This window comes from Phalacrocorax carbo, chromosome 26, assembly GCF_963921805.1.
Source record: "Phalacrocorax carbo chromosome 26, bPhaCar2.1, whole genome shotgun sequence".
Classification (NCBI taxonomy): Eukaryota; Metazoa; Chordata; class Aves; order Suliformes; family Phalacrocoracidae; genus Phalacrocorax; species Phalacrocorax carbo.
In genome coordinates this window covers 5317279-5328152 of record NC_087538.1, presented here as the reverse complement: position 1 = coordinate 5328152, position 10874 = coordinate 5317279, and the positions used below count along the sequence as shown (strand labels likewise).

Here is a 10874-nt window from a genome sequence, read left to right as displayed (position 1 = left end):
GGAGGGGTTCGGTGGGAGGCTTCCGTGGAAGACAACGGAGCCGGTGAGAGCTGGGGGTTCTTCAAGAACTCTCTCTTGGAAGCACAAAGCCAGTTCATCCCCTACAAAGGAAAGGGCAGTAAGCGCAGCAAGAGGCCCCCGTGGCTCAACCATGCCCTCCTGGGTCTACTCAAATGCAAACTGAACCAAACACCGACCCACCAGCGGTGCAGGAAGAGCTAGTGTATGAACTACTGCAGGAGCTTGACCCCCACAAATCCATGGGCCCTGGCGCCATCCACCCGAGGGTGTGAGAGAGCTGGCTGACATCATCGCAAGGCCGCTCTCCATCATCTTTGAGAAGTCACGGAGGACGGGGGATGTCCCAGAGCACTGGAGGAAGGCAAATGTTGTCCCCATCTAGAGGAAGGGCTGGAGGGAGGATCCGGGTAACTCTAGGCCCATCAGCCTTACTTCAGTCCCTGGGAAAGTTATGGAACGACTCCTCCTGGGGCCGTCACAAGTCAAGTGAAGCCCGTGATTGGGAAAGGCCAACGTGGCTTCGCTAAGGGCAGGTCGTGCTTGACTAACCTGGTGGCCTTCTAGGACACAGTGACTTGCCTGGCTGACGTGGGGCGGGCGGTGGGCATTGTCTACCTGGGCCTCTCCAGGGCCTTTGATACGGTCCCCCACAGCCTCCTCCTGGAGAGATTGATGTGTTATGGCCCAGACAAGGGGTCTGTGCAGTGGGTGGGGACCTGGCTGACGGGCCGCACCCACCGGGTGGTGGTAAATAGCTCCTTCTCAGACTGGCAACCTGTCACTGGTGGGGTCCCCCAGGGATCGATATTGGGCCCAATGTTATTCAGCATCTTTATAAGTGATCTGGGTACCGGCATCAAGCGTGGCCTGATGGAGTTTGCTGATGACACCAAGGTGAGTGGGGAAGCAGACACTCCAGAGGGGAGAGCTGCTCTGCAGGGAGGTCTGGGTAGGCTGGAGGAGTGGGCCAGCAAGAGCCTTATGAAGGTCAGCAAGGACAAGTGCAAGGTCCTGCAGCTGGGAAAACATAATGCGGGAGTGCAGCACAGCCTGGGACCCACCTGGCTGGGGAGCAGCTCTGTGGGGAGGGACCTGGGGGTCCTGGTGAGGGGAAGCTCAACATGAGCGATCAGTGGCTGCTGCGGCCAAGAAGGCCAACGGGACGCTGGGTTGTGTCAACAAGGGCATCGCCAGCAGAGAGAAAGAAGTCATCATCCCGCTCTACTCAGCGCTGGCCAGGCCACACCTGGAGCGCTGTGTGCAGTTCTGGTCCCCGCTGTACAAACAGGATGGGACAGGCTGGAAGGGGCCCAGAGAGGGGCCACCAGGATGGTCAGAGGACTGGGAAGCTGCCGTACGAGGATGGGCTGGGAGAGCTGGGTTTGTTCAGCCCTGAGAAAAGGAGGCTCAGAGGGGGTCTCATCCCCATGTACCAGGACTTAAGGGGCAGCTACAAAGGAGGTGGAGACTCCCTTTTTACACGGAGTCGCATGGAGAGGACAAGGGGGATGGACACAAGTTGCCCTTGGGGAGAATCCGGTTGGACACGAGAGGGAAATTTTTCCCAGTGAGGACAGTCACCGTTGGAATAATCTCCCCAGGGAAGGGGTTGGCTCGGCCTCGTTGGACACCTTCAAGTGTCATCAGGACAGGGAGCTGGGCCGTCTTGTCTAGGCTGGGCTCTTCCTCGAAAGGCTGGACTAGATCATCCCTGAGGTCCCTCCCAACCTGGGATTCTGGGATTCTGTGATAATTATTTCCCTGTGAGAAATCCCCAGAGCTCTGCATTTTGAACAAATAATACCCATCGATAAAGCCAAGGGTGGGCTGTGCGTGAGGCCCGTGAGGTGGGGGCGGCTTGGGGGCAACGTGGTTGCACCCAGGGAATGCGTGGGAATGCCTGAAACAAAAGGAGGGGGATTTTTCTCTTCTGCTGGGTGGGTTTTTAACTCTTTCTTTGCTTTTTGAATTTAACCTTGTTTTCCTCCTCTGCTCCTCAAACCGATAATTGCAGCCACGTCTGGCAAATGCCCTTCCCTGGGGTGTCGAAATGGGAAAGAATAAACTCTCTGAGCTGCTCCCACGCGTCTGTTTTTACTGGGGCTCCGCTTTATTAGAACAAAAGGTGGCACAAGGGGCAAAACCGAAGGGGAAAAGTGCCCGGAAAGGTTTATTCCTGGTGCAGAAGTGACGGGGGAAGGTGCAACGAAAGGTTTATTCCTGGTGCCGACCCCAGCCCGGTGCTGGCTTCCAACCTCACCCCCCATCCTAAACACGCCGCGCCTTGGACAGGCAGAGGCGGAGGCGTGGACGGCAGCAAAGCTGTCGTGGGAAATTAAAGAAGAGCTCGCTGCAGCTGATCCTGAGATTTAGCCCTCCTAAAAAGCTGTTTTCCCTATTTTTTGCGTGGGAGGGGCCGCGGGAGATACCTGTGAGCTCGTTGAAAGGCTTTAAGGAAGTTCCTGGCGGTATCTCAGCTCAAGGGAGAGGAAGGGAGCTGTGACTCATGCCCTTATCAGCCAGCAGCTTTCCAGACCAAGGCCACGGCTCCTTTAGGACGAGCTCAGAGGTTGTCCCTCCAGTCTTTGCTGGTGCCTGTTGTTCAGTGACATCACAAGCCTGACTTTGAGGGAAAAAACGCTCTTGCAAAGGCAGTGCCTGCACTGCATATATATATATATATAGAGAGAGAGATGTAAATCGCACAGGCAGGGGTCGGCTGCACGCTCGGCCCTTGGGCAGCAGCGACGATGCACCCGGGACGGACGGACGGACGGACAGAGGGGGAGGTGTGACCTGAGGGTTTGTACTTTGACCTTGTCTCGGAGGCAGTTATGGGCTTGTGCCCGCCCGGATCTGCCCCACCTCCCTTCCCAGAAGCCATAAAGCACGAAGGGAAAGGGAATTTTGCTCTCGGTTTCAGGTCCCTTGTGGGGCTGCGCTGTTGTCTCCCCCTTCCCAGCCCCACGGCGGGGGGCAGGAGCGCAGCACCGCAGCCCACCCCCGCCAGGAGCGATGGCTGCCTGCACCCCAGCAGGCAGGGCTGGTAGGGCAGGGCGCTTGGGCGGGCATCGGGGGGCACGCGGGTGGAAGGGGCCCCCAGGGGTGCAGCCGGCCATGGGGGTCCCCACGGGGACCTTTGGGGACCTCCCCCAACCAGGGGACCCAGCCCAGGGCCAAATCTGAATGGGGGTGGGGGTTTTGGGGTGCGGGGGATTTATGGGATGGTTTGTTGTGGTTCTGTTTGAGAGCGCAGCCTGTTCAGCCCTGCCCCATGGTTGCAAAAATCAGCTCCCACCACCCCAAACTGCCCCTTTCTCCCTCCTGCCCTCCCGGCTTTGCGGGAAGCCCTGAGCCCTTGCAGAGTTGTGACAGCAGTGCCGGACCTGAGCCCGGGCTGTGCAAAGAGCACCGTCAGAGACAGCAGAATGGGGGTATTTTATTCTGTGGGTGGGTGGGAAAAGGTCGAGGGAGGAGGGGCACCTCCATCCCTGGAGGTACCAACCTCACGCGGGCAGGACCCAGAGCTACCCAGCCCCTCGGCCCGCTCTGAGCAGGGCTTGGTGCAGGGAGCCCACTGATCCCACCCACCCTACACGCTTTTTCACCAGTGCCGAGTTCTCCAGCGTTTTCTGTCCAGGCTTCATCTACAAAACCCCCTTCAAATGGGTGCTCTCGGCACCGCCCCCGCGGTTGTGTTAAATGGATTTGTCGTTCCCCTCCGTTCATCTTTCCCCAGTGAAAGCGGATGGGAAGGTGCTGGTTTCCTCACGCCCCTGCCTCCCTCGCGTCACCTCTGCCCTGGCTCGTGCTGTGATTTTCTCCTGTGCCTTTCTCGTCCCTGAGCTGGAGGGCGGTAAGGAGCTCCAGAACTTCTTCCATGACACCCACCCTTTGGGATATATTTTTTCCCCCCGGCATCTTAACACGATGCAAAAGGTGTATTTAAAAGGCAGGTGGGATAAAGAGCGAGGTGTGGGGTCTCGTGGGAGGTGGTGGAAGCGCCCTACGAAGCGGTGAGGGTTTGGGGATCCGTCATCTCCATGGGTGGAGCTCCAGAGCCAGCCCAGTCCTCGACCGTCTAAAAAGACCCCAAGCTCTGCCTCCAGCACTTCCAGACGTGCCACGAACCCAACCACAGTCCTTAAAAACCCAACTCAATTACGTGCACATCGAGGCAGCAGCAGAACCGCGTGTGCCCATGTGTCTCAGGCGTCTCTTCTTCTCACCCGCCACCTTTCGCAGCCCAGTTCAGGGTCTTGGGACCCGACCAGCCGGTCACTGCCGTCGTGGGCGAAGACGTCGTGCTGCCTTGCCGCCTCTCCCCGAGGCTGAACGCCGAGAACATGGACGTCCTGTGGTTTTGGTCCACATCCTCCATCCATGTCCACATCTACCGCAGCGGGCTGGACGACTACTCCTTGCAGAATCCCCAATACCGGGGGAGGACAGAGCTGTCAAAGGAGGGCCTCTCTGTTGGGAACGTTTCCTTGAGGATCCTCAGCACCCGGCTGAGCGATGAGGGACAGTACCGGTGTCGCGTCCAAGATGGGGATTCTTATGAAGAAGCCTCTGTGGAGCTGCAGGTAGCAGGTAAAAGGCAGGAGTCAGGGTTGTCTACAAGACGCGCCCCCGGCATGTCCCATTTGCCCACCCCCACGCACAAATCCCCTCTGGTCTCTCTCTGCTGGGCAGCCCAGCTCCTCGCCAGCATCTCCCCACCTGCCTGGCCCCAGATCCCTGCACAACAGGGCCTGGCCCACGGCCAAAGCCCTCACACCTCTCCAGGAGAGCAACACCAGCCTCCGGAGAAACAAACCAGGCTTGGGTGTGCCCAGAGTGAAAGTCCGTGCGGTTCTGGGTTCATCTGGGGCAGGAGGCAAAGAGGGAGAAATGCCACCAATTCCAGGCCAAGGAACACTGAATTATTGTTTTAGGAGAAAGTTGGTCTCAGTGTAGTTTTGTAAAGAAACCTTCAATAAATCAGGGGTTTTTTAATTAAACTTGAAGGACACACTATGAAATATCTACCTCAGGTCTAAATATTTCAACAAAGATGCTCAAAGTTTACGGAAAGGCACGTTCACTCCAACACACAACGTACACCCGTCATTGCATCCCAGATTAACACAATTTGGGCAATTTTCCTATTCCAGAATCCATTTTCCCAAAGGAATATCCCTGGAAGGTGGCTTTCTTCGTGACCCTGGCTGCCTGCTTCGCTTCCCTGGTTGTCATCTGTCTTCTTATTTCACGGCTACGAGGTAAGGCATTAGGCAGGAGCAAGGGGACTTTGGGGCACCCAAGAGGGTCTCTGAGCACCCAAGAGCACACGGAATGACGTGGACCTGCTCACGGGAGGACCAGCTGCCCCCACACATTTCAGACTCCCTCGAGCTCTGTCCCACTGAAACATGCCAAAAAGAGCACTTTGGAGGCCCCAAACGCAGAATCTCCATCCCCAAGAGCTCACGCCCTTGACCAGGGGGAACCACCACAGCCTCAAAGCAAACCGTGGGGCTGCAGGCGCAGGAGGCAGAGCTCCAACACCACCAGACACCCCCATGTCACACCAAACCCCAAATCCAGCATCAGCCGACCCAAAATGTACCTGAAATGTCCCCATTGTGGGTCACCCTCGCGTGACGTAGCTGTGGGAGAAACCTTCCTTTAACCCACGTGATGTTCTCTCTTCTCTCTTACAGCCCAAAGCAGAGAACTAGGTAAGAGACACTTTATTTTTCTCCCCCACTTTTGACAACAGGGTGGGGATGTTTTGATAGCGATGAGGGTTGGCTCTCGCATGCGTGCATCTCCGAGATTTGCCTTGAAAGTGGCATTTGGTGGGTAATTTCACACCAAAAAGACATTTGACAGAATTAGGAGGGGTGGGGAAGGGTTGAAAAGACTTCATTTAAATTCTGAAAGCACACCAAATAGACACGGAATTAGGGAAATCCCTATTCTCGTCCTGCTGTTTCCCCTTTTCTAACCACGCTCTGCCAGTGATGCCGTTGGTGCGGAGCTGCCGCCCCATTCCCGTACCCCAGGCCGCTCACAAGTTCCTGTCAGGAAGGAAACTTCCTCTCACAGTTATTCCTGCTTTTCCTTCCAGGGAAACGCGATGCCGAAATCCGTAAGTGATGTGGGGTTTTTCTGTCGCTGAGGGGAAAATACGAGCTGCAGAGGGACGCTTGCTTCATGGCGGCAGTTCATGAGGCAGCGGGGAGGGGGCGAGCAAATGCGGGACCAGATCAAGTGCCTGACTCCATCGGGGCTGGCCAACGTGGGTGACCGACCCTAGGGGAGACCAAATCTCTTCATTTTTGGGTAATAAACCTCTGAGGAGATGGGCTGCGGTTTAGGAAGCCCGTCCGTAGCCCGCAGGTTTGTAGGAGTTGAATTCTACCTCGGGTACGGCTTTTGAGGAGAGCTTGGCTTTGGGGTAACCGAATTCTGGAATAACAAAAATCAGCCTCCCTGGCTTTGGAGGAGTAGCAATATGGAGGAAGAAAACCAGCTTCCTCATCCTCAAGGGAATGAAACCCACCTTGGCATGGTTGTCCCCAAAGGCCACCCCAGACAGCGATAAATCCCCATCTCCCCTTGGCGCCCAACGTCAAATCGCCAGCGTTGATGGCCACATGGCTGACGGAGAGGCCTCAAGCGAGAGGAGGACCCAGGCACCCTTCTGCTCTTGGCATCAGGGCACGCCGCCCATCAAAACCCTCTTTCAGACAACCAGTTCAGCAGGTTTTCCCCCAAAATTAAACCTGCCCCCCCTTCCAACATCAACCCAACCCTTCCTTCAGCTCAACTCCCAAAGCCCCAGGCAGCAGAAAAGCAAAGAGGTCCTCGGGCGCCTGGACAAGTTCCCACCACCAAATGAGCATTTGCCAGCAATCCCGCCTATTTCTTCCTGCTTTTAGTTATATTGTTATTTCCCTTCCAGGGGTCGGGAGATGGAAATACACAAGCCCTGCTTTGCTTCCTCCACCCCCAAAACCCCCTAAACAAAGGAGACGACCTTCCCCAACCCTTCGTCATCCAGCTTCCCACGAGCTTGAGCCCAACTCTCTGGTGGCACCAACCCCACCAACTCCTCCCAGCCCTTTGGGTGCCCCAAAGGCCTTCCTCCGAGCCGGTTTCCCCTCCCATCCCCTCTCCCCTCCCTGGGCAGATTCTGGAGCTCTGGCACCATCAAAGCACCTCTTAACACACCCGTGGCTTTGGTGGCTACGTAGGGACCAGGGGATGAGGGTTGGAGCCCAACAAGCACATGCTTTTCCTGAAAACAGTTCTTGCTCTTTTCTTTTTCAGAGAAACATGTCTCGGAGCTGCGTAAGTTTGATCCTTGCTCTTCCCCCACCCGCGTGGTCTTTCACACAGCACAGAATTCAGGGGCAGGGGGAGGGGCGAGGGGGATGGGATGTGCCTTGCTCAGGTTTGTTACCAAGCCCCCTCCAAGAGTGATGGCAAACACTCCCAGGGGCTAACTAAAAACCCCCAAACTGGACCAGGAAGGATGTCCATGTTCCCATTTTGGTGAGTCTACGTTGTCAAATAAGGTAAATTTGGGTACATGAAAGGCAAGCATGGCTGGGAGTGGTCTGCAGCGCTGGGGACCACCACCCCAAATCACCCCACGGCCCCTCCTCATGCCACCGCACCTGCTTGTGACCACGTCTCTTTGCTTTCAGGGTGGAGGAAGACCTTTGTGCCGGTGGAAGAAGGTACCGGGGTGTGGGGCTTTGCCTCTCCATGGGTCTCTTCCCCTGTGCTGCTGGTGGGGGGGTGGGTAAATGGAGGGCTGAGCCTCCACGCCCCAACTGCTCTGATGCCCCCCGCTCCCTTTCCCCACCACATCTCCCTTTTTCTCTCTCTCTTTTTGTGGCACTTGAGGTCCCACAAATCAGTTCTCCAAGGGGAGCCCACCTGAGGAGACCCCAAAGGCAACGGGGGTCTCCAGCTGAGCTCTCCCCCTCTCCCCGCAGTGCACGTCACGCTGGACGCGGACACGGCGCACCCACTGCTCATCCTCTCGGATGGTGGGAAGAGCGTACGGTGGGGAGTCACGTGGCAAGAGGTGCCAGATAACCCCGAGAGATACGACTACTGGTGCTGCGTCCTGGGCCAGGAGGGATTCACCTCCGGGAGATACTTCTGGGATGTGGATGTGGGGAAGGAGGAAGGAGGGCTCTGGGCATTGGGGGTGGCCAAGGAGTCCACGGAGAGGAAGGGGGAGATCAACGTGGGTCCTCGAAACGGGATCTGGGGTATTCGTCACTATAACGGAGAGTATTGGGCTCTGACCTCCCCATACCACACACTTCTCAGCGTCTCAAAGAGACCCCAGAGGATTCGGGTTACCCTGGACACTGAGGCACAGAAGGTAGCCTTCTTCAACGCTGACAACAAAGACCTGCTCTACACCTTCCCAATGGGCCCCTTGAGTGGGGAGAAGATCCATCCCTGGTTCTGGGTGTACCGGTACGCCCAACTCACCCTGAAGTCACCTCCTTCGCCCCCACGCGTCCCCAGCGAGGAGGAGCCTCTGCTCCCTTCCTGCATCCCCCTGCCGACCCTCCCCACGGGACGACGGGCCCCGCGCACGCCGACAGCAGGACATGACCAAGACGGGGAAATCCATGCTGCTGTCCACGAGCAGCCATGATCAATGCCCAAGGCTCTGCCGGCTGCGTCGTGCCACCAGGGCGCCCCGAGACTCTCCCAGGGAAGCCATGGCGGCCCCCCCACCTGAGCAGAGCTATCCCCGCCCCTGCTGGAGCCTGCGACAAGATGTAGCCGTGGCTAAGGCACATTCGCCTCTCCTAAGGTGATGTCTCCAAGCAAGGCGCTTCCGCTGAGACGCCCTTGTGCTTCTGCTACGGGCAGAGTCCGACCCAACCAGGCTGTTGGGACCCGAGGGCGTCAGAACCCCCCTGAGATAGGGAAGAGAAACCCCCCAGTGCCAGAACCGAGATGAGAGTCTGGGGAGAAGGAGCCGCACATCTCCACCCTCTTCCTCTCTACTTCACCTCCAGCCCCCAAAGCCTCATCAAACGGGGCCAGTTGAAGGGCTGGGGGTGGTCTCTGGCCAGGCGCTCAGTTCCTGACACCTACCACCTCCCCCGGCATTCCAATGTACTCATAAAATAGGCTTTTTCTATAAAAATTCTCTCCTTGACACCTCTGTGAGTGACTTGATGGGGAGGAAGGGTCCTGCAGAGCAGCCACGTTCCGCCAAGGGTCCGGATCATCAGGCAAAGCCAGAGGGATGAGGCAGGTCCAGGGTCGAGGCAGGAACCAAGTCTGCACATCAGGAGGAACCATGGGCTGCAGCTCAGCCTTGGCCATGGCCCCCCCAACAGAGCCCAGCACCCTGGGCTGGGCTTAAGGAGAGCCCTTGGGCCATCAGCTGGTCCTAGGTGGGGCTGATCAGGGTCATTCATGCTAATTAGCCCTGATAATGCTAATAAGCCCTGATTAGGCCCTGACAATGCTGCTGCCTGAGGACAGGGTCCTGTCTGCGGACCCTTCTGCTGGTGACCGCTGAGCCCCGTAGGCATCTCCAAGGGGTGCGTGTCCCACTTCCCTCCACGCACGGTGCAGCTAAAGGGAGCTTCTCTTTTTCTTCAGCTTCTGGCTGAGCTGGAGGAAGTCGGCAGCAGAGCCCCGACCTGCCCTGGCAGCGGCTTTTAAACCCCAAATCTCACCGACCCCCAATACATTTGCAGTTGTTGGGGGTGAAAAACCTCAGCAGATGCTGGTTCTCTCTTCCCGTCACCCCTTTCTGCACCCAGAGATGGTTCAAGAAACGCAAGGCCAGGCTGCACCCAGCGGGGCCTGGCTGAACCCCTGGGAGATGGATGGTCTCCCTTGGGTGATAGTCACGTGAGGATGACGCCCCCTCCGTGGGTGATGGTCTCCCTTGGGTGATGATCACATGAGGATGACGCCCCCTCCGTGGGTGATGGTCTCCCTTGGGTGATGGTCACCTGAGGATGGTGCCCCCTCCATGGATGATGGTCTCCCTTGGGTGATGGTCACCTGAGGATGGTGCCCCCTCCATGGGTGATGGTCTCCCTTGGGTGATGGTCACCTGAGGATGACGCCCTGTCGTGGTTTAGCGGCAGCTCAGCCCCACACAGCCGCTCGCTCACTCCCCACCGGTAGATGGGGGAGAGAATCAGGAGGGTAACGCTCGTGGGTTGGGATAAGAACAGTTTAATAATTAAAATTAAAAGAAAACAACAGTAGAAATGCAATGTAAAGGGGAACAACGAGAATTAAAAGAAAACAACAGTAGAAATGCAATGGAAAGGAGAACAACGAGAGGCGCAAAGCCCCGGGGGAGGCGGGAAGGGAGGGGAGAGGGGGAACGAACCGCCGAAACAAACCGCACGCGCCGCAGCCGCTCACCGCCCCGACGCCGCGCCGCCCCCGCGCTGCCACTGCCCCCACCTCAATATATTGGTCATGGTGTCATGTGTTATGGAATGAACCTGCCATTGGCCAGTCGGGGTCAGCCGCCCCCACCATGGCCCTGCCCCTCCCAGCCCCCCCCTCCCCGCCACACGGCAGAGCGCGGGAAGCTGGAAAGGCAGCCGACCCCCAGAGTGAGGAGAATTAACCCCTTCTCAGCCAAAACCAGCACATTCTCCACCCCTTTTTCCATACCATTTACACCATGCCCAGGTCCCATATGATGCAATACAACCGTACCAACCACCACCCCTCCCCTTCCCATCCTTTAACATAATACACAGACATCATTCCCTTAGTTCATGGACCTTCCCTGTACAATGTCCATTAAAATGTCCATTGAGTTCATCCAGTCCATGACTCTGGGC

The 10874-nt window shown here is 57.3% G+C and overlaps 1 protein-coding gene across 3 annotated transcripts; it reads left to right on the top strand.

The window, feature by feature from the left end:
• The first annotated feature begins 2933 nt into the window (after positions 1-2933).
• LOC135317617 (butyrophilin subfamily 1 member A1-like) lies at positions 2934-9208 on the top strand. 3 transcript variants are annotated; one of them, XM_064474005.1, is made up of 9 exons: positions 2934-3067; positions 3761-3877; positions 4267-4614; positions 5178-5285; positions 5727-5744; positions 6137-6157; positions 7342-7362; positions 7722-7754; positions 8016-9208. In XM_064474005.1, the coding sequence occupies exons 1-9, from the start codon at positions 3037-3039 to the stop codon at positions 8693-8695; spliced, it is 1377 nt and encodes a 458-aa protein (XP_064330075.1). In that variant the 5' UTR covers positions 2934-3036; the 3' UTR covers positions 8696-9208. The 3 variants fall into 3 exon arrangements, with proteins under 3 accessions (XP_064330075.1, XP_064330077.1, XP_064330076.1); XM_064474007.1 differs by having other exon boundaries at positions 6028-6157; positions 7722-7815; positions 8016-8435; XM_064474006.1 differs by lacking the exon at positions 7342-7362.
• The last annotated feature ends 1666 nt before the right edge of the window (positions 9209-10874 follow it).

Bases quoted from the DNA above. Each gene is read 5' to 3' on its own strand.
- LOC135317617 (XM_064474005.1), top strand. From the start codon at position 3,037: ATGGCTGCCTGCACCCCAGCAGGCAGGGCTG. The intron at 4,615-5,177 runs GTAAAAGGCAGG...TTCCTATTCCAG, and splicing joins TGTGGAGCTGCAGGTAGCAG to AATCCATTTTCCCAAAGGAA. The intron at 7,755-8,015 runs GTACCGGGGTGT...CTCTCCCCGCAG, and splicing joins CTTTGTGCCGGTGGAAGAAG to TGCACGTCACGCTGGACGCG.